General features: G+C 40.1%; 1 protein-coding gene across 3 annotated transcripts in view; it reads left to right on the top strand.

The window, feature by feature from the left end:
- Taf4b (TATA-box binding protein associated factor 4b) overlaps positions 1-27,261 on the top strand; it is a 200,642-nt gene that overhangs the window by 117,697 nt on the left and 55,684 nt on the right. The window contains exon 15 of one of the 3 annotated variants that reach the window (XM_057789331.1): positions 509-2,436. The exons of the other annotated variants lie outside the window; for them this stretch is intronic. Coding sequence (XP_057645314.1) covers positions 509-676 — 168 coding nt within the window. The 3' untranslated portion in view covers positions 677-2,436. Of the gene's footprint in view, positions 1-508; positions 2,437-27,261 lie in introns of those variants that run through there. 3 annotated transcript variants of the gene reach the window in all.

Genomic DNA, 27,261 nt, shown 5'->3' with positions numbered 1-27,261 from the left:
ATGAAAGAAAGGAAACAAATTGTCAAGTGAAGCTCTGGCTACCGGGGAGCTATTAAGAATTTTTTGGTACTGTGACATGATGAAATTTGAACCACAATGGGCTTTTGTTATGTTTATTTTTACTATTGATGCACAAAAAACTGCTGTCCTTTGAGGCAATGGATTTTTATGTATATGTAATTTTTCATCAGCCCAGGATCAAAATAAATTTATCCATCACTTTGAAGTTTTTTGTAAAATCTTTTAAATGGGATGGGCAAGAGAGTAGAGCAAAGAATCACCTAGAAGAGAAGAAATCATTTCATTCAAAGAAATCAAACTGTTTCCTGCCAGGCCAGGAGAGAGAAGTAAATGATGTCATGACCTCAGTGGGTTTAACCTTCCATAATACCTTCCCAGTGGACAGTGGGCTCCTATGTGCCACAAGAAACAAGTTTTCCTTTATGAAAATTTTTATTTTAAACTAATTTTATCTTTCCCCCCTCCCCTTTCCCCTATACCTGTTTAGGGCTTCAAAGATAACCCTTCTGCTTCTGGGACGTCCACCCTAACAGCCACCAAACCATTGCTTCGACCAAGAATCACAAGAATCTGCCTCAGGGACTTGATATTCTGTATGGAACAGGAAAGAGAGATGAAGTATTCTCGAGCCCTATACCTTGCCCTTCTGAAGTGATCACTCCATCCATCCACCCATCCATCCATCCATCCTTCCATCCTTTTGTCCATCCATCCAAATGCTCACTGTTTACTGCCAAAGAAGATATAGAGAGCACTGTTGCACTGTCCTGAAATCTACTCTGGAAAATAGTCACCAGTATGGAAGACCACTGTTTACACTGACAAGCTCGCGCTTTCTTTTTTCTTTTTTTAAACTAAATTTTGTCTGTATGTCCTGTGGGTTTTTGCAGATGAGAATTCAGATGCTTTCTGAAAGTCAGTACTTTAGAGTATACTTTATATATAAGTATCGCCTACCCACCTGCATTCAATTACAGCAGCTAGGGATTCCCTCTTATCGTCTCTGTTTTCTGTTTTGTTTTTTCACACCATAGCAATAAGGTACCACTCTCAGATACAGACTGCATCTAGATGTAGGAGAAAGGAAGCATCAGAATATATCCTGTACTGAACCTGTCTCCTAGTATTAGATTTCATGTCTGCAATTAGAAGTTAGGTAGCTAACTGTGACAGGTACCTTCTGAAGTTGACATGTGGCAAGCCACAGCATAGGGTCACTCTCGACTTGGATTAGCTGAACTAGAATTACAAACACAGCTGATGGGACCATTTGTGCCTGAGGTTGCTGTGTCTCTGGCTCCCCACACTGCACTGTTTATGATACCTAGTGAGGCATTCTTGTCAACTAAGTTTCAAAGCTGAGTTGCTACTGATATACCTCACTGAAAAATGGAAAAACTAGAAAATATTAGAAGGAATATGAGGACTTGCATTCAAATTGACAAGTGAAAAATGAAAATGGCAATATGAAACAGATAGGTATACCATGTGCCCAAGGAGGGTGACTGCACTTGGAATGAATGACAAAGCTGGTTCTTGTTTTGGTGATGGCAAAAAAAAAGAAAAAAAAAGAAGAGCGAGAGAGGAAATCATAGATCAATCAAAGAAGAAAACCAGGCAAACATTTAGTTACAGTATTTCAAAAGATTCCTCTTTTTTTTTCTTTTTTTATTTTTGTATTATCTTATTTCCCAAGATGGAGTTCTTTCTTTCTTTTGCAAAGAATCTCCCAGTTACTTTATGTTTTAAGCATCGAGTGCTTTTCAAAACCTCTAACTGCTGGCAAGAACATTCTAGGACACCCTTCGATTGTCTAAGAGGTGCTTTCAGAGTTTCACCCTTGGGGTTGTGGCTCTGTGAGCAACACATTATGTACCACTCTGCACGGAGGAATCCGATACTCAAGACACCTCCCCTCTTTTTAAAATCTACCTATGTAAATTATAGCTGACAAAAAAATAATAGTGGAATTGAAATCACATACCAAAAGAATGCCACACCCTCCCAGAAGATAATTAAAGGAAAATACTAGGGGAAAGATTCAGAGGGAACACCTCTAGTATATTACTATACATTCTTCTGTTCTTCCCACAGTATCTGTTATGGCCATATTCTATATTGTTATAAGAGTTTAATTGGCCACAGTTTTTGTTTTAGCAAGTTATGTAAAATGCCATAAATTATGTATATGTTTAAAAAGTAACTTAACAAGAAATCTATATCCAAAGTTGTTTTGTATATTTAAATGCTTAGCTTTATTTTTTGTAAAGTACAATGTGCTTCCACATCTGTGTAATCTTAGTGATCAGATGTTTAAAATTATTTAAAATACACCATTAAAGCCATTATTTTATGATTAAAAAACCAACAAAACACAAAACTTTGCTCAGTCACTGACTTTGCAGCAGTTTTCATTGGTAGCCAATCCCTGGAGGGTTCTGATGTGCCTGGCAGTGAGTCTCTTATTTATTTTGGACTATGGACATTTGGTTGTGGAATCTCACTTAGATCTAAGTTGTTGTATCACTTCCTTTGCAATAGTTATAAATTTGCCTGCTGTTTGACTCACAAAGAAGGCTAAACATAGTTATTATAAAAGCTTTTCTTGGCCCATTGAGTTTCTCTTACCAAGATAATCTTTTTCAAAAATTTTAATAGAAAGCCTTTTTGTGGTATACATGTGGGTGTCTTCCACTTTCACCCCTCTATCTTACGTTAGATAACAAGGTCTCCCTGAGTCTGGAGCTCACTGTTTGGTCAGGAGCATCCTCCTGACTCTGCCTCTGAGCCCTGGGATTTTAGGGGCTACCAACATGGCTTTTCACACGGGTGCTGAACCTACACATGGGACCGTATGCTTGCACAGCAGGAGCGTACCAACATGACTTCACATGGGTGCTGGGGACCCACACTTGGGACCGTATGCTCTCATAGCAGGAGCATACCAACCTGACTCCACATAGGTGCTGGGGACCCACAGTTGACACCGTATGCTCACACAGCAGGAGCGTACCAACATGACTTCACATGGGTGCTGGGGACCCACACTTGGGACCGTATGCTCTCATAGCAGGAGCATACCAACATGACTTCACATGGGTGCTGGGGACCCACACTTGGGACCGTATGCTCACACAGCAGGAGCGTACCAGCATGGCTTTTCACATGGGTGCTGGGGACCACATTTGGGACCTTATGCTCAGTCTGCAGGCCCTCTAGCCTCTGAGCCAGTTCCTAACTTCCTTAATGTCAGTTCTGAAACTTGTGTTGTGGGATGTATATTACACAGGGAAAAACAAACATGTGCATAGAAATTATTCCTCCACACATTTGGCAAAGCGGATGCTTTGGGGTAGATGCATTTTTTTTAACACAATATTAAGGAGCATTGATTTTTTGTTTTTTGTTTTTTTTAAATGTGAATGCTATGGATCCAACTCAGGTTGTCACATTTGCACAGCAGTACTCTTACCCACTCAGTCGCTTCCCTAGCCTCAATAGTCTTTTTTTCAAAATAAACATTAAATATTTTTTATATTTTGTGTGTGTTTTCATGTGGAGGTCCGAGAACAACTTGCGGGAGTTGGTCTTTTTTATGTGAGACTGGAAATCACTTCAGGTCATCAGGCTTGGCAGCAAGTGTCCTTAACCTGCTGAGCCAGTTTACTGACCCAGCAAGCACATTTAAAACATATAAAACTCTTCAAACTTACACATGACGTATTTTGTTTCATTAGGATTTTTTTGAGAGAAATTTATTTAGAATTAAGACTTTATACTAGTGATGATATGGTTCAAGCAGAAAACACAGCAATGCTAAGGCATAATTTTTAGGAACGTTAACAGGACCAAGGTACTTGCTGATTTGAACTTTATTACTTTGTCTGTTGTAGAACCAGTTAAGTGTGTCTACAAATTGCCCTCAAAAGTTCCAGTTAATATTCTGCAGAGGGGAAAAATTATATTATGTCACATGTGTGTATATAACCTAGTAGAGAGTTTTGCATTGTACCATTCTTGTGATATTCTGGCTCATTTTTCAATGTCACATATAGGCTTCAGGGAAAGCCTGTGAGGGATTATCTTGATGAAGTTTATTGTCTAATCTACAGCACACACAGCTTGTCTCGTAGGTTCAAGCTGACTCCACTCTACGGCAAGTTCTTGGTGGCCATTCCATGGTACTGACATCTCCAAAATACTGGGGTCTCTCCAAATGGCCTGTATCTTTGCCGGTAGCCTTTCATGTCCTGTCCTCAAGGACTTTTAACTGTGTCACATGTGCCAGGCCTCCATTTCTCTCCATGAACCCTCTACCTGGGTCTCTATAGCAACTAAGTCTCTATCTTGGCCAATGGACTTTCCTTGGGGTTTGTAGCCCTATCACACGGTACCAAGACTCAGCGGCTCTCCATGAACATTTCATGCCTTTAAAACCAGTACCAGTGAGTGACCCTTACACTATCAACATCAGCTAACAGCACATAATACATTCCTGGATGGCTCTGGAACACAGATTCAGAGGAAAGATTTCCAGAAATTTCACTTCAGTGATGTCAGTCTCTTCTTAATCACTGCTGATTTCTCAACTTCAGTTGAACAGTATAAACTGTCAGAGCAAAACGAAAGATTTAACATTAGTGGCTCTGGTCTCTTGTAAAACACAGCCAATTCTGTTGGCTAGTTCTGTGTGAACTTGACACAAGATAGAGCCCTCTTTAGTAGAAGGAACCCCAATTCAGAAAATGCCCTTACCTGGTTTGTCTGTGGGTAAGCCTGTGGTGCACTTTCTTGATAGGGGTTTGATGGACAATTCAGCTCTCTGTGGGTAGTGCCACCACGGGGCTAGTAGCCCTGAGTGCTATAAGAAAACATGCTGAGCAAATCAGTAAATACCACTCCTGTGGCCTCTGCCTCTGCTTCAGCTCCTGTCTCTAGTTCCTGTCCTGTTGCTCTTACTTCCCTCAGTAATGTACTGTGTGATGTGGAACTGTAAATTGAAATAAACTATTTCCTCTTCAAGTTACTTTTGCTCATGATATTTTATATGTTTTATCACAGCCATAGAAAGCCTGCAACACATACCTTGGGCAAATTATTTTATTTTACTTTTGTTTCCTGTTTAGGACAAAAAGTATGTGGCCTATGGGGTGACTTTGAGAATTTAGTAAATGATTGTGTTTTTATGTAAACCACTCAGACCAGCGTATCACAATACTAGGAAACAATGCAGGAGTAATACTTGTTTGGAGATTTACGTCCTGCCTAACTGCTGTACTTGGCTAAAAGCATAAACCTTAGTGTATTATTTAAATCTAATTAAAGCTTTACAAATTCCTGTGTGTACCATTGAAACTGGTACAGAAAGTCACAAAAAGACTAATTAATACAGAAAGCTATTTAACAGGCTCTCTCTCTCTCTCTCTCTGTCTCTCTCTCTCTCTCTCTCTCTCTCTCTCTCTCTCTCGTGTGTGTGTGTGTGTGTGTGTGTGTGTGTGTGTGTGTGTGGTGCTAAGGACTGAACTGAGTCTTGTCATGCAAAGGTTCTACTACTGCGCTTCATTCCAGTATTAGTTACTTGTTCCTGCAACAAAATACCCAACCAGAGATCAACTTAGGAGAGTTTATTCTGGCCCTGGTGTAAAAGACGAGCAATCCATCAAGGCTGGGAAGGTCTAGCAGCAGGAATGTGAAATAGATGAATCATATGCTGTCTGCAGTCAGAAAACAGGTGAATGCTGGTGTTCAGCTCACTTTTTTTTAATTCTCATTTTAATTGTTTGGATAGGATGTGCCATACATTTTCCACCTCCCCTTCCACCAGCACCACCCTGCCCTCCACACTCCCAATTTACTCAGGAAATCTTGTCTTTTTCTCCTTCCTAGGCAGATCAATGTATCTCTCTCTTTGTTACTTTGATTCTCTGGGGTTGTAACTTGTCTTTCTGGGTCTGGATTACCTCACTCAGGATGGCTTTTTCTAGTCCTGTCCCTTTGCCTGCAAATTTCAAGATGCCGTTGTTTTTTACTGCTGTGTATTCCATTGTGTAGATGTACCACATTTTCCTTCTTTGGTTGAGGGGCATCTAGGTTATTTCCAGGTTCTAGTTATTATGAATATTGCTGCTATGAACATAGTTGATCAAATGTTCATGTGGTATGATTGAACATCCTTTGGGTATATGCCCAAGAGCGGTATTGCTGGGTCTTGAGGTAGAATGATTCTCAATTTTCTGAGAAATCACCATACTGATATCCAACGTGGCTATACAAGACTGTACTCCCACCAGCAATGGAGGAGTGTTCCCCTTACTCCGCATCCTCTCCAACATAGGCTGTCATCAGAGTTTTTGATCTTGTTCACTCTGACTGGTATCTGGTATTTCAGAGTTGTTTTGATTTGCATTTCCCTGATCACTAAGGATGTTGAATATTTCCTTAAGTGTCTTTCAGTCATTTGATATTCCTCTGTTGAGAGTTCTCTGTTTAGCTCTCCACCTCATTTTTTTTTATTGGATTATTTGGTCTTTTGATGTCTAATTTCTTGAATTCATTGCATAATTTGGAGATCAGCCCTCTGTCTGATGTGGGGTTGGTAAAGATCTTTTCCCATTCAGTAGGCTGCGTTTTGTCTTGTTGACTGTATCCTTTGCTGTACAGTAACTTCTGGGTTTCAGGAGGTCCCATTTATTAGTTTTTGCTCTCAGTGTCTGTACTATTGGAGTTATATTTAGGAAGTGGTCTTCTGTGCCAATGTGTTCAAAGCTACCTTCCACTTTTTCTCCTATGAGTTTCAGAGTGGTTGGTTTTATGTTAAGGTCTTTGATCCATTTGGGCTTGAGTTTTGTGCATGGAGATAGATATGGAATTATTTGCATTTTTCTACATGTCGATATCCAGTTATACCAGCACCATTTGTTTTTTTTTATTCTTTTTTAATTAAAATTTCCACCTGCTCCCCGTTTCCCATTTCCCTCCCCTCCTCCCAAATATTGCCCCTCCCCCAAGTCCCCTCCCCCTATCCCCACTCCTCTTCTCCTCCCCCCACACCATTCCCCCTCCCTCTCTATACTGAAGAGCAGTCCAAATTCTCTGCCCTGCGGGAAGACGAAGGTCTTCTATCTATGTCCAGGAAGGTGAGCGTCTAAACAGGCTAAGCACCCACAAAGCCAGTTCATGTATTAGGATCGAAACCTAGTGCCATTGTCCTTGGCTTCTCATCAGCCTTCATTGTCCGCCATGCTCAGAGAGTCCAGTTTCAACCCATGCTTATTCAGTCCCAGACCAGCTGGCCTTGGTGGGCTCCCAATAAATCAGTTCCACTGTCACAGTGGGTGGGTGCATCCCTCGTGGTCCTGGTTTCCTTGCTCATGTTCTCCCTCCTTCTGCTCCTCATTTGGACCTTAAGAGCTCAGACCGTTGCCAGCACCATTTGTTGAAGATGCTTTCTTTGTTCCACTGTATAATTTTAGCCTCTTTGTTAAAATTCAGGTGTTCATAGATGTGTGGATTGATATTAGTGTCTGTGATTTGATTCCATTTGTCCACCTGTCTGTTTTTGTGCTGACACCAAGCTGTTTTCATACTATAACTGTAGAGTAGAGCTTGACGTCAGGCGTGCTGCTGCCTCCAGAAGTTCTTTATTGTACAAGACTCTTTTGGCCATCCTGGGTTTTCTTGTATTTTCCATATGGAGTTGGGTATTGTCCTTTCGAAATCTTTGAAGAATTTTGTCGGGGTTTTGATGGGTATTGTGTTTAATCTGCAGATTGCTTTTGGTAAGATTGCCATTTCTACTATGTTAATCCTACCTATCTAAGAACATGGGAGATGTTTCCATTTTCCATTTTCTGATGTCTTCTTCAATTTCTTTCTTCAAAGATTAAAAGTTCTGTCATACAGGTCTTTCACTTGTTTGGTTAGAGTTACCCCCAAGATATTTTGTGTTATGTGTGGCTATTGTGAAGGGTGATGTTACTGTGATTTCTTTCTCAGCCCTATTATCATCTTTATATAGGACGTCTGCTGATTTTTTGAGTTAATCTTGCATCCTGCTAAATTACTGAAGGTTTTTTTTCAATTTTAGGAGTTCCCTTGTAGAATTTTTGGGATCACTTTTAGATACTATATCATCAGCAAATAATGAAAGTTTGACTTCTTTTCCAATTTGTATCCCATTAATTTTCTTTTGTTGTCTTATTGCTCTAGCTAGAACTTTGAGTACTATATTGAATAGCTGTGGAGAGAGTGGAAAACTGTCTTGTTCCTGATTTCAGTGGGATCACTGGGTTTCCATTTAGTTTGATATTAGCTGTTGGCTTGCTGTATACTGCCTTTATTATGTTTAAGTATGTTCCTTATATTTCTGCTGTTTCCAAGCCCCCCTTTTTTTAATCATGAAGGGTATTGAATTTTGTTGAAGGCTTTTTCAGCATCTAATGAGATGATCATGTGGTTTTTTCCTTTGTTTGCTTAGATGGTGGTTTACATTGAAAGACTGTCATGTTGAACCATCCCTGCATCTCTAGGATGAAGTCATTGTGGGTGATTTTTTTTTTTGAGGTATTCTTGAATTCGGTTTGCCAGTACTTTATTGAGCATTTTTGCTTCGCTGTTTATGAGTGAGATTGGTCTGTAATTTTCTTTTTTTAAAATATTTATTTTTTATGTATGTATGTGTGTATGTCTGCAGGCCAGAAAAGGGCACCAGAGCTTATTACAGATGGTTGTGAGCCACCATGTGGTTGTCGGGAATTGAACTCAGGACCTTTGGAAGAGCAGGCAATGCTCTTAACCACTGAGCCATCTCTCCAGTCCAGTCTGTAATTTTCTATCTTAGTTGTGTCCTTTTGTGGTTTGGCTATCAGGGTAATTGTAGCCTCGTAAAAAAGAGTTTGGAAGTGTTTCTTTTGTTTCTATTGTGTGGAACTGTATAAGGAGTATTGGTATTAGCTCTTTGAAGTTCTGGAAGAATTCTGCACTGAAACCATCTGGCCTGGGACTTTTTATGTTTGGGAGACTTTTGATGACTGTTTCTATTTCCATGGGAGTTATAGTTCTATTTAATTTGTTTGTGTGGTCTTGATTTAATTTTAGTAAGTGATATTTATCATGAAACTTGTCCATTTCCTTTAAATTTTCCAATTTTATGGAGTACAGTTTTTTTAAGTATAACCTGATGATCCTCTAGATTTCCTGAGTGTCTGTTGTTATGTCCCCATTTTCATTTCTGATTTTATTAATTTGGATATTCTCTTTCTGTCTTTCGGTTAGTTTGGATAAAGTTTTTATAAAATCATGTTGATTTTCTCAAAGAACCAACTCTGTGTCTCATTGATTCTTTGTATTGTTTCTATTTTATTGATTTCATCCATCTATTTGATTATTTCTAGCCATCTATTTTTCCTGGGTGAGTTTGCTTCTTTTTGTTCCAGAGCTTTCAGTTGTTCTGTTAATTTTCTAGTATAGGATTTCTCTAGTTTCTTTGTGTAGGCATTTAGTGCTATGAAATTTCCTCTTATCAGTACTTTCATTGTGTCCCACAAGTTTGAGTATGTTGTGCCATCATTTTCATTGAATTTTAGGAAGTCTTTAATTTCTTTATTTCTTCTTTGACCCAGTGGTAAGTCAGTTGAGCATTGTTCAGTTTCCATATGTTTATGGGTTTTCTACAATTAATGTTGAATTCTAACTTTAAGCCATGGTGATCTGATAAGATATAGGAAGTTATTTCAAATTTTTTGTATCTGTTGATGTTTGCTTTGTTACCGAGTATGTGGTAAATTTTAGAGAAGGTTCTATGGGGTGCCAAGAAGAAGGTATATTCTTTTGCATTTGGGTGGAATGTTCTATAGATACTTGCTATACACATTTGAGTTATACCATTTGTCTGTTTTTATTGTCTGACAGTGAGGTATTTAAGTCTCCCACTATTAGTGTGTGGGGCTTGGCATGTGATTTAAGCTTTTGTAATGTTTCTTTTGCAAATGTGGGTGCCATTGTATTTGGGGCATAAATGTTCAGGGTTAAGGATTCATCATGATGGATATGAAATGATCTTCTTCATCTCTTTTGACTAATTTTGGTTTGAAGTCTATTTTGTTAGATATTAGGATGGCTACACCAGCTTATTTGTTAGGACCATGCCCTAGGGCATCCGTTCACTTCTCAAGATGCGTCCATTTTTATCAGTTTCGCTCGTATCAGTCCATGCAGTTCCTATGTTCTTACCCTCTTAATTATATATGACTGCATACTGACTTATCTTAGCCGATTTTCACAATTCCATTATTCTTAATTCCACCTGTCCTATTTTACAGGCCAGCTGTGCTAGTAGAATCTTGCTGTAATCTTCAGAGGAAAACAATTTCCCTTGAGGGATTTAGTTTATTTACTATTTTGTAAATAGAACATGTTTGTTTGCCATTTTGTAAATCGTACTGTTTTCCTAGAAAAATCTACCAAAATATGTCTATGGGTTCCTTTAGTCCTCTACCAAATGAGCACAGTAAGAGATACAGGAGAGGAGAGATATCCTATGCATATATTACAAGAAAACAAGAAAAGTCATCTATCAGAATGACAGACTATGTCAGCTATAACTCTAAAGCCTCACTGGCATCATCATCCTACGTGAACCAACCTGGCTTCAAGATCACTTCCAACTTCTTTGTGTGATTTATTTTCTTAATTAAAACAGTGAGTGAGTCAGAACAGGGATGATGTGAATTTGGCATTCCTAGGTGCGATGAATGCGATTGCCAAAGGTACCCAAACTACCCAGCAAGCCTCTAATAATCTGTCAATGAGGTAATATGCAGGACAAAGAAGTAAGATGTAGTGTGTGTCCTCAAAGGGTGCTCCTCATGGAAATACAGAATAATTGCATAAATACTGCATAAATGGCTATGTGCACTCTTTTCCAAAAATTGTTGAGAATAGGTTTCATAGAATCTTTAGAGAAGAAATATGTTACTAAGTGAACCACTCCTGTTCAGTGAGGAAATAAATATTGATCTTGGCTTTGGAAAAGACATCTTTAAACATGTGTACCACAGTAGTCATGTGGAGATCAGAGGACAACACCCAGGAGCACATCCTTTCTTTCCATCTTTACTTTGGTTCTGGGAATCAAACTCAGGTTGTCAAGGTTTGCTTAGCTGGGCCACCTCACTGGCCCTCTAAGTGTTTTTAGTCATATACTCTAGAGCCTTAGGAGAAACACCATGAGGCATAAAAGCATGCTGCTTGAACTTAAGTATAATTAAGATAAAACATTTTTGGCTAATTTTTGAGACCCATGAAGGGAGGAAATGGAGATAGCATTGGCAATGTGGAGGGGAGGAAAGTCATATTTTCATAATGTCCAAATTGTTCCAAAATTTGAAGAGTTCTGAAACTGGTATCCACCTTGGTAGATAAATTCTTCACAATTTGTGTTTCAAAAAGTCGCTAAAAGGGAATTTAGTAAAAGTGTCACCTGTAAGCTTTTTCCTTGGTTATAAGAACTATACAATCTTAGTTAGGAAAATTGGCAAATAAAATTATAAGACAAATGAGAACACATCACTGTGACGCACTTTGGTGTCTTTCTCTCCAGTCTCTTTCTGTGCTAACCATACATTCAATCTATTTATGCAGCACTCTGTCCTTTTGAACATGCCCCAAAAGTCACCAGGGGGAGTGAGGAGCAGCACCAGTAGGAGAGAGAAGTAAAACTGTGCAGTTCCATCACTCAGTGTGATGTGAAGGCCATGTTTCTCATTCTCTCAAGGAATGCATGGATTTGCTTAAGCTACTTCTTGCTGAACTGAGGGTCAAGATGAACATGTCCTTCCTGTTTCATTACTAACAGTGGTCCTTTACATGCTGAGGTAATGAGGCAGAAAAATTACCACAATTCTATGCAAATTATTTTGCAGATTGATAGCTAGTATAGAAATGTAAGCCTTGAGGTAGATGCCAGGGACTCAGAACTTTTCTGTTTGTAATACTAGTGAAGGTTTTTCATGAAAAAAAGGAAGGGACTTGCTGGTTGACTTCTTGAAGCCTGTTGTGTTGGGACTCCAATCCTAAGGCTGAGAGAGGTCTCTCTCTGTGGTTATTTTAATGAGATTGGCATGCATAGGCTCATGTTTGAATAATTGGTCCTCAGTAGAACTGTTTGGGAAGGGTTGGGAGGTGTGGCCTTATTGGAGGAGGTGCATCAACAGGTGCTTTAAGGTTTCAAAAGCCCAAGCCATTAAAATATCTTGATCTTCCTTCCTTGTACTGTGGATACAATGTAATTCTTGCCTGTTGCCACAGCACCATGTTTGCCTGCAAGTTACTAAGACACTATTCAAAGAAACTTTACTTTTATTTGCTGATAAAAAATATCTGATGTGGGAGTCTCCTCTGTGTGCTGTGATTACCATTAATGAATAAAGAAACTGCCTTGGCCTGTTGATATGACAGAACTTAGGGAGGTGGAGAAAACTGGACTGAATGCTGGGAGGAAGAAGGCAGAATCAGAGAGATGCCATGGAGCCACTAGAATCAGACATATCCAATCTTTGCAGGTAAGCCACTGCCACATGAAAATATACAGATTAATAGAAATGGGCTAAATTAATATAAGAGTTAGCCAATAAGAAGCTAGAGCGAATGGGCCAAACAGTGTTTTAATTAATACAATTTCTGTGTGATTATTTAGGCTCTGTGCAGCCGGGATGAACAAGCAGCCTCCTCCTACAAATATCTCCCATCACACAGCTCTTAGTAATGTTAATTCTTATAAAATTATATGTTAGCCTCTACTCCCAAAGGGGGAAGACCATTGACAAATGGTCAATAAAGTCCTTTCTGTGACTTCTTTAGCTAGGGTCATCCTTGTAGATTCCTGGGAATTTCCCTAGTGCCAGAATGCTTGTCTGAGCTCACTGACTCCAGACTGACAGAGGGGGAACCAGGATAGGACCAAATTAGGCCCTCTGAATGTGGGTGAAAGTTGTATGGCTGGGGCAGTCTGCGAGGCCACTGGTAGTGGGACCAGGATTTATCACTAATGTTTGAACTGGCTTTTTGGAGCCCATTCTCTTTGGAAAGATACCTTGCACAGTCTAGATATAGGCAGGAGGGCCTTGGTCCTGCCGCAAATCAATGTGCTAGACTTTGTTGACTCCCCATGGGAAGCCTTACCCTCTCTGAAGAGTGGATAGGGGTGGGGTGAGGGGAAGAGGAGGAAGTGGGAGGAGCAGAGGGAATGGGAACTGGAATTGGTATGTAAAATGAGAAAAGATTGTTTTTTTTACTTTTTTATTACTTAAAAAAATACAAATCCAAATTCCCACTCCCTTCCCTCCTCCCAGTCCCCTCCCTCTCCCTCCACAGACCCTCCCTCCTCCAACCCTAAGGGATTGCCATGCACCCTATCCTGTGGAAAGTCCAAGGTCCTCCCTACTACATCTAGGTTGAGCAAGGTTTACATCCAAAGAGAATAGGATCCCATGAAGCCGGTGTATGCAGTAGAGACACATCCCAGTCACTATCAGTGGCCCCTCAGTCTGCCCCACTGTCAACCCCCTTTCAGGGGGGCTTGGTTGTTCCCATGCTCATTCACTCCCAGTCCAGTTGGAGTTGGTGAGCTACCATCAGCTCAAGCAAACTGTTTCAGTGGCTGACCCCTTCATGGTCTTGAATTTCTTGCTCATACTCTCACTCCCTCCACTCTTCAACTGGATCTTGGGAGTTCAGTCCAGTGTTCCGATGTGGGTCATTGCCTCTGTTCCCATCTGTTGTTGGACAAAGATTGTTTGTTTGTTTTTTAAAAATTATTTTTAAAAAGTTCTAAAACGTCCATAATGTCACCAGCTGGGGATTAAGTGCTCAAACACCTGTGCTTATTGTTAAGTTGGGAGCATAGGCCCCAGCCCCTCACATCTATCCCAGCCCCCAGGCCTAAGAGTTATATTGGTCTGGACTCCAAATCCCTGCAGGCCAGGTCCTGACCCTGAGTTATGTTGGTCTGGACTCCAAATCCCAGCAGGGGGGTGGGGTCAGGACCACTCCCACAGAGTATTTAAATGAACTCCCAAAAGAGGAACGCATGGTCTCTTTTCCTTCTTCCCCGTGGTGGGCCACCGGAGAGTACAGGAATCCCATTAAATCTGGATATTTCTTCTTTTTTTTTTCCTTTCTTTCTTTTTTTCCTTTCTTTCTTTCTTTCTTTCTTTTTTTTTTTTTTTTATTTTCGAGACAGGGTTTCTCCATAGCTTTTGGTTCCTGTCCAGAAACTAGCTCTTGTAGACCAAGCTGGCCTCGAACTCACAGAGATCCACCTGCCTCTGCCTCCCGAGTGCTGGGATTAAAGGCATGCGCCACCACCTCCTGGCAAATCTGGATATTTCTTAATTTGGCTTGTTTTGATTTGGCTTGATTGGGAATTTGCGTCGGTAGAGAGCTCGCATTAGGAAATAGTCCTAACACTTATAGCAGATATTCTTCATTCATCAACCATCGATGGTTAGTGTTGTCAGCTCCATAGATGGTTAGTGTTATTTGTCTGCTTCATAGAATCTTGAATCACCTATGAGATGTAGCTTGAGGCATGCCCATGGAGATTATATTGATAGCATTAATTAAGATGAAAAGACCCACCCATTGTGGATGGCACCATTCCCTTAATGAGGTCCTGGACCCTTCTAAGTGGAGAGGAGTGGAGCATCAATGTGAGTTCATCACTCGCTCTCTGCTTCCTGATGGAGGATGGGATGTGACCAGCTGCTTTAAGACACCACCTTCTTGGCACCCTTGCTGTGGTGGGCAACCCCCTTGAATTGTGTGCCCAATAAACTCTTCCTTAAGTTACCTTTGTGAGAGTATTTTACACAGCAGCAGGAAAAGAAGATAAGTCATGCAGCAAAAGAAACTTATTCTCTCACATTCTGGAAGCCAGAAGACCAAATGCAGGGCTCCAAGCAGGACCACACTCCCTCCTCAGGTTCTAGAGGAAACCCCTTCATTGTCTTTTGGCTACTGGTAGGGCCTGGCTTATAACAGGAAAACTTTTCTGTTCTTACATGGATTCTCTGTGTCTTTATATCTTCTCTTCCCAAAAGGACTCTATTCATTAGATTGGGTTTGTGCTTAGTCCAGTATAACCTCATCTTGACTCTTAGTAATAACTTCTGTTACTACTTTTTTTCCCAGTAATGTGTTCTGAGACTCCAGTGGACACAAATTTAGGGAGAACACCCTTCCCTCAACTACAGAAATCATATTATATATGATTTTGTATCTCTAATAAGTCTTCACAATTTCTGACTTCACAAATAAATAGTGGAAATCAAGACATGTCTGGGTTAATTTTGCGTTTCCATAGACTAGGAACTTAGAATCTTAAGGTCTATAAAGATGATGGTCATTACTTTCCCTTTACCCAGACCCAAAATTCTTCGTAAGTGGCTTTTTCTGAGAAATGTCTTTGTTGTGGTTAAAACAATGCCACCTTGGTGTTCCTAGTCATATATACAAGTGAACATCTTCAGAAAACTTTTTCTACCTTGCATTAGCCTTTTGTTCTTAAGGAAATTCTTCATCAGTCACTGTTACTATTTTTATAACCTTAGTAAGGGGGTCTTGTGAATTTTATAAATTTCAGGAACCTCCAGAGATTTGAGTTATTCACTATGTTTTTAAAAATTTCATTTACTTCTTGAGTCTTATCAAGTGTCTGGAATGAAACTCAGGAAATTGCTACACAGCAGTACCTCTTCTAGCTCTTATATTTTTTCTGTCCCATCTTCCGTGATATTCCCTGAGTCTGAATATAAAATGTCTGATTGCTTGTCTCTGTCTATGGCTGAGCATCAGGCCCCTGTTCACTGCAGCGGTCATTTCTTCTCAGGAGTTTGACTAGTAAGGAGTATTTGTAGTATAGCTCCCACTATAGAAAATGTGACTTTCCATCCATGGCCAATTAAGAATGAGAGAAACAATGGACTATGGAGCATAGCACATGTATAGAAGGCAGTTTGACAAGCACATCACATCCACTTAAAAAATAGCTATGGTTGGGGGCTGGAGAGATGGCTCAGAGGTTAAGAGCATTGCCTGCTCTTCCAGAGGTCCTGAGTTCAATTCCCAGCAACCACATGGTGGCTCACAACCATCTGTAATGGGGTCTGGTGCCCTCCTCTGGCCTGCAGGCATACACACAGACAAAATATTGTATACATAATAAATAAATAAATGTTTAAAAAAATAGCTGTAGTCTACCCACTGGGACCTACAACCTTTCCAGCCACAGGCCTATGAATTTTGTTTATGACGTAACAAATAAAGCTTGCCTGAAGGTCAGAGTGCAAAGGTAGTCACACTAGTCAGCCAGGCAGTGGTGGCACATATCTTTAATCCCAGCAGCCCCACTAGTTAGCCATAAAGGCTGGACGGTGATAGTGCACGCCAGCACTAGAGAAGATTATAAGGTGGGATAAGACAGGAACTGATGGAGGAAGGTCATTGGTTAATTAATAAAGAAACTGCTTGGCCTGATAGGTTAGAACATAGGTGGGTGGAGTAAACAGAACAGAATGCTTGGAGGAAGAGGAAGTGAGCTCAGACGCCATGCCTCTCTCCAGGGCAGACGCGATGAAGCGCCGACCCAGGATGGACATAGGCTAGAATCTTCCTGGTAAGCACACCTCATGGTGCTATACACATTAATAGAAATGGGCCAAGCAGTGTTTATATGAATACAGTTTGTGTGTCATTATTTTGGGGCATAAGCTAGCCGGGCAGCCGGGAGCTGGGTGGCAGGAACGCAGCCCCGCAGCTCCTTCTACAGAATGGCACCCAGACGTGGATAACTTAGTCCACAGATAGCCTGAGAAATCTTGGGAAAGAATAGAGTAAAGCATGTTTTCTTGGTAGCAACAATTTCTTGGGTCTGCTCTGCTTGCTAGAGGCAAGCAAACGCTTTCATCTATGAGAGGCTTCCTGACTCAGCTTTAGCTGCAAAACCCTGCAGCTCTTTTAAGAGGTCCTGCCACGAAACACTTAAACGTTGTTGACGAAAAGCTGAACACATGCTTTTCGGGTTTTCAGCTGTAGCAGGAAAAAAGCTGCGCCGATTTAAAATGCTGACTTTCTGGGCCATCCTGCCAGGGCAAACTCTGACTCTTTCAGACAGACAGTCTGGTTCGACTGAGTATGGTCTATGAGCAGGATACTGTAGCTTGCTTGCTGGAAGGGACCCTGAAACGCCATAGAGTTGTGACAATAAAAATGGCTACAGCCGGTACCTCTGCCATGAGGATGGAAAGCTAAGGAATGGGCTGGATCCAGCTGTCAAAGCCACAGCTTTAATCCTACCCATATTGCTCAGTAATTTAAAGGCTCATGTGGTCAGAAAAAGAGAAATATACAGTAAAAAGAGATTCAAAGACAAAGAAAACATTTAAATGATTTACAGTGTGTTAAAAATATATTCAGGCTAAAAGTTAAAGTTCTTTAAGTAAAAACAAAAAGGAAGAAAGAGAGTAGTTGGGTGTGGTAGTACACACGTTTAATCCTAACACTTGGGAGGCAGAGGGAGATTGACCTTTGTGACTTCAAGGTGTGGTAGCACACGCCTTTAATCCCAATGCCTGGGAGGCAGAGACAGATGGATCTCTGAGAGTTCAAGGACAGCCTGGTTTACAGAGTTATTCCAAGATATACAAAGAACCTGTCTCAAAAATAAAAGTAAAGTAAAATAAAAGAAATAGATGTTAAAATAAAGCCACACAAAGATGGAAAATACACAGAGAATCTTGATACTGCATACTATTATGCTCTGTTTGAATTGTTTGAATGCTGAGGAAGGAGCAACAACTGCTAAAAGATATTTGTTTATAAATGCTGCTGAACTAATTCAACATAGATATTTTGAAAATACCTTGACTTCAGAATTTGGATCTAAGGATATGATACTTTGGAAAAGAGATTCTTCTTTTGTTTTCACAGAGGATGAAACCCTGTGGATTGCTTCTATCCCAATATGGTATGATGACCACACCCTCCTGAATGGTTGCTGTGAACACCTTCAAAAAATTACTTTGCTCAGCTGCCGACTGAGAGGAACCTAGCACACAGGTTATACCATGAAAGACCTGATTAACAGCGCCCCCATTCAGCACGAAGCAGTTTGGAGAGAAATAACTATGCCCATATTCCCAAATATTGTTTATAAATGTTCTTTTACATTTAAAGGGGGATATGATATAGATATGAATAATTTGCATTGGTATGGATTTTAAGGTCAATTTTGTTATATGTATATGTATTTCTGATATTGATTAAGGTTTGTGATTGTGTAGTTCATTTAAAAATGTAATTTATATAGGTTGTTAATGGATAATCATCAATAATAGTCAAGCTTGTAGTTATGTTAGTTAGATTTTCTAGATGTACATAGATATATTTTAGATAGACATTCTTCATATCTTTCAAAGACTACAGAATAGGACATTTAATGTTTTAATAACTTAGGGTTTTTTATGACAATGAGACACATTTGCTCCTGGCAGCACCAATCTACTTCAAGAAGAAGATGGGCATCGAAGAGGCACCTTATGGAGTTTGATAGCCATTTAGGCAAGAAACTGCTCTTGCCTGGACTATTGCATAAACTGGACACAGAGAACCCGCAGAGAGAGGACTACTGAACTTGACTGAAGGTGAGATGATCTTTCAGGGTTCCTGATTCATGAAAGAGTCTGAGAGACATTCTGCAGGACACATCAGATAGTGACTGAACTGTCTTTGAATTTTCCTGCTTCATGGAAATATCTGCTGGATACCATGGGCCTGAAGGCTGAAGATGGATGCCCCAACAGTACAAAAGAACTTTGGGTGACTGTCCAGGCAGCAAGAGGTCTCTGTCATTTCTAGAGTTTTGAAAGTTTCTTATTTCTTGTTTACTTAGGTAATATTATATCCTTCTGGAGTCTTTGATAGAGTTGAATGGATAGTTATAGTTTTCCTTAGTTATGATAAAAGATAAATAGATATAAATATTGTAACTGTAATTATTACTTGATAACTGTTTTGTTATATGTAATTTTACTATGTTAAAGTTAAAGCCTTCCTTTTTTTGTTTAAACAGATAAAGGGGAAATGATGGAAGAAGGTCATTGGTTAATTAATAAAGAAACTGCTTGCCTGATAGGTTAGAACATAGGTGGGTGGAGTAAACAGAACAGAATGCTTGGAGGAAGAGGAAGTGAGCTCAGACGCCATGCCTCTCTCCAGGGCAGACGCGATGAAGCGCTGACCCAGGATGGACTTAGGCTAGAATCTTCCTGGTAAGCGCACCTCGTGGTGCTACATACATTAATAGAAATGGGCCAAGCAGTGTTTATATGAATACAGTTTGTGTGTCATTATTTTGGGGCATAAGCTAGCCAGGCGGCTGGGAGCTGGGTGGCAGGAACGCAGCCCTGCAGCTCCTTCTACAAGGAACTTGCTCTCTTTTCAGTCTGAAGATTTCGTAGAGAGAAAAGCTCTCTAGTGGCATGGCTGTTTTGCATCTCTGATTTTTCAGCTTGACCCCAATATCTGTCTCTGGATTTGTATTATTCATGGTATATCTGGTGGCCAACTTTTGGGTTATGAATTAACAAAAAAGCCAGTTTTTTTTTTTTAATAGTCGGTGGTATAGGCTGGTGCTACATGCGGCTGTAGTTGCTGCCTTACTGGGTAAGTTTTTTCTTTCTTATCTCCTTGGGCTGCTATGAAACTAGGTAGCTGCCTTGAAATCCAGTCAGACTTTTACTGTTCTATGCAGCAGCAATAAGCCTCATATCTTCATCATTGGTGGCAGATTTGGTGAGAAAATTGGGAATTCCTTAAGAAAGGAATTAGTTAAAAGGAAGAGTTTTTTCCCCACATTAAAAAATGGGAAACACACAACACAGAAAGTTAGGTATCTGCATGATTATGTAATACATGATTTAAAAATGGAACAATGAACTGAAGGGATAATCAACTTAACTGGGGTTGACATAGTGTTATCATTTTGGCAATCCTTGCTGTTTTGATAATTCTTGGTTGATCTCTTAAAAAATGTTTGATTTGACTGCCAAGATACATGCCTTAGATAAACTTAATAAAACAGATCATAGAATTATTTATGTCCAGACAGAGGAATTTAACGGAGAACCAAATTCAAAGTTGCATTATAAGGTTAGAGAGGAACAGCCAAAACTTTTCATGTAACCAACTTAATATATCCAGTAACCTTACAGGACTTGCCTAATGAAAGAGGGTTTATTAGAGCTAATTGGACTTTTGTGCTGATGTTAGATTTAAGGAGATTCAAGGACACAATAGTCTCATATGACATGAATTCACCTTTTGTGAAGTAAATGTTAAACTCATGGTCAGTTTGTAATAGAATTATTCCTAAGGACTGGAAATACTTGGTAAAAGCTGTTTTAGAGCCTGGTCCACAGTTACAGATCAGAGAAGAAGCTAAGATTATTGAACAATGAAGTAAGCCTGGAGATAGGGAAATATCCCAAGATCAACTTCTTGAAGAAGGAGATTTTATGCTGCTAAATAAAAAAACCCTTATATGATGACCATGCCCTGACTTTATGCCACGCAGCAGTTTTGAATGCTTGGGACAGAATTGAAGAACTAGGAAAGAAAATCGAGTCATTTACTTAAGTTATATAGGGCCCAAAGGAAGTTTTCATGAATTTCTTACAAAGAGTGACTTCAGCAGTAAATAGAATAATACCAAATTCAAAAGCTAGATAAATAATAATTGAGTCTATGGCTTTTGAAAATGCTGATTTTCAATACAAAAAGATATTAGGCCTTTAAAGGCAAGGACAGCACCCTTGGAGGAATGGATTCAAGATACAATCAATATCTCATGACCGTGATGATGCTTGGATTGGAGAGGTGATTTCTAAAGATTTGAGGAAAAATGCAAATATCAAGTGCTATAACTGTGGCAAACAAGGCCATGTTAAAAAGGATTGTAAACAGGACATTTCTAGAAACAATGTGTTTTCTAAGTATAATCCAATCAGAATGCCCCTCCCTTCTAGATAATAAAAATGGTGTGGCGAAGGCAGGCATTGGACTAATGAATATAGATCAACAAGGCATATTCATGGTAATCCTTTGCCATCAAGAAACTGTCAGTCATTCAGGCCAGGCAGTGGTGGCACAAACCTTTAATCCCAGCAGCCACACTGGTTAGCCATAGAGGCTGGGCAGTGATTGTATACACCTTTAGTCCCAGCACTAGAGAGGAATATAAGGTGGGATGAGACAGGAACTCGCTCACCCTCTTTCACTCTGAAGATTTCGTAGAAGTAAGAACTCTCCAGTGTCTTGACTGCTTGGCTTCTCTAATCTTTCATCTTGGACCCCAATATCTGTCTCTGGGTTTTTATTAGTCATGCTACACTTACGCCCTGAATAGAGTACCCGTCAAGCGTTGACTCTAATAAGAGCATTCTTGATTGCACCCAAAGCCGTCATGCCACGGCTGCACCATGGGGTATCTTGTCTGCCATGATACTGCTATCATCACACAGGGCCCATAGCCAAGCAGAACTGTTGGTAACAGTTCTCCCTAAGCAACCTGCATGGTGCTCATGGAAGCTAGTCAGAAGGAAAGGAACTTCCAGTTTCAGGTTGATTTTTAAAATGTCCTGCAGCTAAAGCTGGCAGTGCCTTTAGCAACAGGGACTGGTCACCTAGTTCTGGCAGAATCCAATAAGCAATGTCATTATTTTTATGACTTATGAATTTACAGCAGGAGATAGTCTACCCTTGGTACTAGGGTTTCCATCCAACAACCTTTCCCCCCATTCCTATGGAGTGACTGTATTTAAACTCTTTTCACAGCTGCCCTTATCGTTCTTCCTCATGTGCTTTTACAAACGTGTAAGACATGCAAATTCAGCATTACTTAAACCTTCTAGAGACAAGGCAGTTTCTCTGAATGCTCACCATTATCCATTCATGTTTGTTTTCATGTTTGTTTTGGATGGCTAAAAGGATAAATATTATCAAGGCCCAAAATAGTCTTATAAGCTAGGCTGTGACAGGCTCTTTCATTGCTTGTGTAAAAGTCTTTCTCAATTCAAATTTTGGCAGTTTGGGTGTCAAGTATTCCCTGATTGACATAGTTTCTTGTACTGGGTCATAGCTAAGCTCCTGTCTACATGTTCAATCATGGATTTCCCTTTCCTATTAAAGCTTTGGCATCTCTTCTTCAACTTTACCATGTTCTTTTGCCATCTGATTCTTGGTTCTAAATTTTCAGGTCCCAGGAGGGGCTTCTTAACAGATCTAACTTGACCTTTTTTCCCATTCAGTTCCCCAGCTGTAAGAAACAGCAGACCATCACCTCCACCTCATCCTCATCCAATTTATAGGACAAATCAGAGGATTCTGTGAAGAATGCAAGCCACATGTCCCATTCCCATTGTAACCCCTCTCTCAAGTGGTCACGTTCTTTCTGGCAAGACAGCTGGGCCTCAGTTGCATCTACTGTTGTCCATAGCAAAGGTCCTGCACCTACCTTACCACAACCAACTCACAGTTCCAGCCCGTATGTGCTCCTTTCAGGAATTAGTTTACTTTATTCTATCCTATGTCCTCAGGACATCCCATAGTCACTGATGAGTAACAACCTTTGAGTAAAAATTACTCAGGCAACTATGTAGTTCATTAATTCTCTCAGCCAAAAGTTGTGGTTGTTTTGAGAGAGTCTCATTTAATTCAGACTGACTTTAAACTTGCTGTGATGCTGAGGTTGACCTTGAACTCCTAATTCTCCCTCTCTACCCTCTGAGTGCTAGGATTGCATGCATGTATCACCATATCACTTTATCCTATGTCTTCAAAGACTTCATAAGCAAATCTATGTTCATTCCTTGTCCATAAATGTGTTGAACAAGACAGGGCCAGCAATAAAACCACAAGGCATGTCATTGACCTCCAACATCAATCTCTGCTCTATTGTCATGGCCAACTGAGACTGTATCTAATTGCAGAGTTCACAGAGTTGTCATGGAAGTTGCTATAATGATACTTAGCCATGGCTAATCAGCCCAGCAACCATCCCAAAGAAGAACATGGGAAAGTTAGGGGCTGAATTGTGGCACACACAGCCATTCCTATGTTGAAATCCTAACCCTAACTAACTCAAAATCTGATTGCATTTGGAGGTGGGGTGTTTAAAAAGTAGAGCTAAAATAAAGCCACGATGATGGGCCCTAATATATTGTAACTGATATTTTCTCAAGAAGAGATTAAGGTGCAAACATACAGAGTAAGGTCAGAGAGAGACAAGGGGAGGATTGCCATCTTAAGCTGAGGACAGTTGGGTTGGTTCATCCTAGCCCCACTGGGGTCTTGATTTTGGATTTCTAGCCTCTAGAACTGTAGGAAATTGATGGCTGGTGTTAAGCTGCCAGCCCCGTGGTCCTTCCATTCTTCCTCTATTGCTTTTTAGTGGCATTGACCACTGTGAAGAGACACCATGACTATGGCAACTCTTATAAGGTTTAGTCCCTTATCATCATGGTACAACACGGTCTTGTGCAAGCAGACATGGTGCTGGAGAAGGAGCTGAGAATTCTACATCTTGATCTGAAGACAACAGGGAATGAGACACTGGGTGTAGCTTGAGCATATGCAAGATCTCAAAGTCCACCCCTGCAGTGGCACACTTTCTCCAACAATGCCATGCCTACTCCACAAGGGCCATCTCCTAATAGTGACACTCCCTATGAACTTGTTGGGTTCAATTTCATTCAGACTACCACAGTCACCCTAAGTGAGACAGGATGGAATAATATCATACAGTCTCTGAGGTAAACATGACCGTTAATGATTCTACATTTAAACTACCTTTTAAATTTACTTTTTGCCCTATATTCTATAGGAAAATCCTGGCTAAAGTAAAAGCCTGCCTCAAAGTAAAGAAGCCCTTGGTTGGGGTTGTGAAGCACAATGGGATATTCAAGGTATTGGCATTTATGGGTTTAGTGGAAGGTTACAGAACATAAGACTGCCTCTGCCTCCTGAGTGCCTGGATTAAAGGTGTGCGCCACCACGCCCAGCACCGGTCACGTTTTTGTTTGTTTAGTGTATTGCAAACCTTAGCATGTACGTAGAAGTCAGATAACAACCGAGGGGAGTCTGTCCTCTCCTTTCACAGTGTGGGCTCTGAGGAGTGAATCTCAGGTCCTCAGACTTGTCAGCCAGTGTTTTCACCTGCTGAGCCATCTTGCTAGCCCAGCTGCTCACTGGCTATCATTTGTCCCTGCAGTATCAGAAGCTCTTTCTTTTAACTGGTGCTCCGGTTGTCTCTGTGTCTATGGCCAGCTTTTTGTGCTGCCATTGCTCTCTCTTGAGGGTTCCTTTTGGCCCATATTGTCATCAGTCCTGGACCTGTTGAATACCAATGCTTTAGAAAGTCCTTTTCTGCTAAACTATCTTTTTGGTATCTGGCCAGGCTAGAGATGGCTGCTTTGGAGTCAAGGGACTGTCCCCATTGCAGACAACCTGGCCAGATGGCAGTGTCACAGACATAAGGACAGGCTGAACAGAGGCAAGGGTGCATCTTGACAATATTTTGTAGAGGGAGCCTTTTGCTGAGGAGGCAGGTTACTTAACGTGTGACCCATGGGTCAGCAGCCTGAGTATCACTTAGAAACCTGCATGTATAGTTCATCTAACAAACTCCATAAGGAGCCTTTTTGATGCCCATCTTCGTCTTGAAGAAGATTGGTGCTGCCAGGAGCAGATGTGTCTCATTGTCATGAAAAGTCCTAAATTTTTAAAACATTTAAATGCCATATTCTGTAGACCTTGAAAGATTTCAAGAATACCTATCCATCTGAAATACATATCTGTCCATCTAGTGAATCTAACTAACATGACTACAAGCTTGATTATTATAGATGATTATCTGTTAACCTATATTTCTTAATTATACATTACATTTTTTTTTTTTGGTTTTTCGAGACAAGGTTTCTCTGTGGCTTTGGAGCCTGTCCTGGAACTAGCTCTTGTAGACCAGGCTAGTCTCGAACTCACAGAGATCCGCCTGCCTCTGCCTCCCAAGTGCTGGGATTAAAGGCATGCGCCACCATCACCTGGCCTACATTACATTTTTTAAATGAACTGCACAATCACAATATCTTAATCAAAATCAGAAATACATGTGCACAGTGTAACAAAATTGACCTTAAATTTGCATCAATCAACCAAGATCCATACCAATACAAATCTCTATAGCATATCCCCCTTTAAATGTAAACAAACATGTATAAACAATATTTGGGAATATGGGTGTAATTTCTTCAAACTTCTTCCTACAGTTTATTAGGCAAAGTATTTTCTTTGTGGGGATGTTCACAACAACCTTTTGGGGGGTCTTGTTCCATCAAACCATATTAGTCTGGAAGCAATCCACAGATTCTCATCTTCTGTTAAAATAAAAGAACCTCTTTTCCAAAACAACATATCCTTAGAATCAAATTTTGAAATCAAGATACCTTTATGTTGGTTTAACTTAGCAGTCCATACGATGAAATGTCTCTGTACTTAGCTTCTTCACAGTCAAAAAATTCAAAGAAGACACAATAATATACATAATCCAGACTCTGTGCATATTTTATCTTTATGTGGCTTGTTTTTACTCTATTACTTTTTAATATTTATTTTATTATCTTTACTTTTTTAATCTATGACTGTCTGTACTCTGTCTTTTTAAAGACTTTGCTTCCTTTTATAACTGTCTATATTCTTTTTCTTCTCTCTCCCAAGCCTACATACATTTATATAACACTGTAACCCATTTATAGGTCTTTTTAATCTGGATTTGTCTTTATTGCTAATCTGTAATTATTTTCTGATCAAAAGAGCTTCTTAAAATGCTAAGTGCTTAAAAATCTAAGCTGTTACATTACTAGGGTACATACAGTGCTTTCTACTTGCCATACCCAGTCCAACATGGTGGAGCTGCTCGCTGCTTTCGAGAGCCACACACATACTGCCCCACTTCCAGGCACACAGCTGGTCCACATTGCCATCGAGAAAGGCATAGCATGCTTCTCACAAACCCCATCTAAATGCTTGGTCTCCCAAAAGAGCCAGAGTTTGTTCTAGCAGCGTGGCCCATGCTGGGAAGCTGCCATTTTGAAGCCATGCATCTACTACCACTGAATCAGTAAAGCATCTCTTAAAGGAGCTGCCATGTGCCGCCAGCAAGCAAAGCCTGTTTGGAAAAAAATGTGGCTAAACTTTGTCTTTTAGTGTGTAGAATTCCTTTGCAAGCCCTCTCAGGTTTTAAGTGGATTTTAGTTGGCTACATGAGTGCCAGTCTGTTGGAGGAGGGAGCTGTTTTCCACACCATCCCAGCACTGGGATTGCAGGCTCACACTGCTGTGCCCAGCTTTTCATATGGGTGCTGGGGACCTGAACACAGTTCCTTACATTTGCATAGCAAACAATTTTACCTGTGGACTCATCTCCCCAGTCCCCTTATAAATTTCCCTCACAAGTTTTTCATACAGATCAAACACTGTAAAAATAAAAGTAATTGTGATAGTAACATTGATAGCAATACTAATAACTAAAGATTTTCATTTTTAATGGGCTTTTGAGGAAATTTATTAGCATGATTTGTGATTGTATAAAAATGATACTATGTCCTTAAGAATTTTTTACTGAATTTGCCATTTGATTTATACATTGGTCTAATGTTTAAAAACTACTTTCTTGTGCTTAGTAATGGTCCTAGACATGTATTATTAACCACAGAATTTTATAGGGCTTTTATAGGATGCATACATATCCAAAGGAATTTTATTTAGATACTGATACAGGCAACTCATTTTACAGGTAAAGAAATAATATCTGTATTATTAGCTTTGTAAGAGAATCTCTAAGGAAATTCACAGAGAGAAAATATTTATTAAAGCCCATATTTCAAGTTTCAGGTCTAGATTAGTTGCTCTGTTGCTTGGGACTGCTGCAAGGTTCCGTGCTAGGAGTATGTAATAGGACCACTGTTGACCTCATGTCTGCCATGAAGTGAAGAAAAAGAGGAATGGGGTAAGTGAGGTTCCAGTATCCCTTCAAGGGCAGATCCCATCACTTAACTCCCTCCTAGAAGGAAGGCCCTGTCTATTTATTTATTTATACTTAAAAATTTCCACCTCCTCCCCCTCCCTCTCCAGT

The sequence above is a fragment of the Chionomys nivalis genome, chromosome 14 (assembly GCF_950005125.1).
Source record: "Chionomys nivalis chromosome 14, mChiNiv1.1, whole genome shotgun sequence".
Lineage (NCBI taxonomy): Eukaryota > Metazoa > Chordata > Mammalia > Rodentia > Cricetidae > Chionomys > Chionomys nivalis.
The sequence above is the reverse complement of the archived record's forward strand: the minus strand, read 5'-3'. Positions and strand labels throughout refer to the sequence as shown.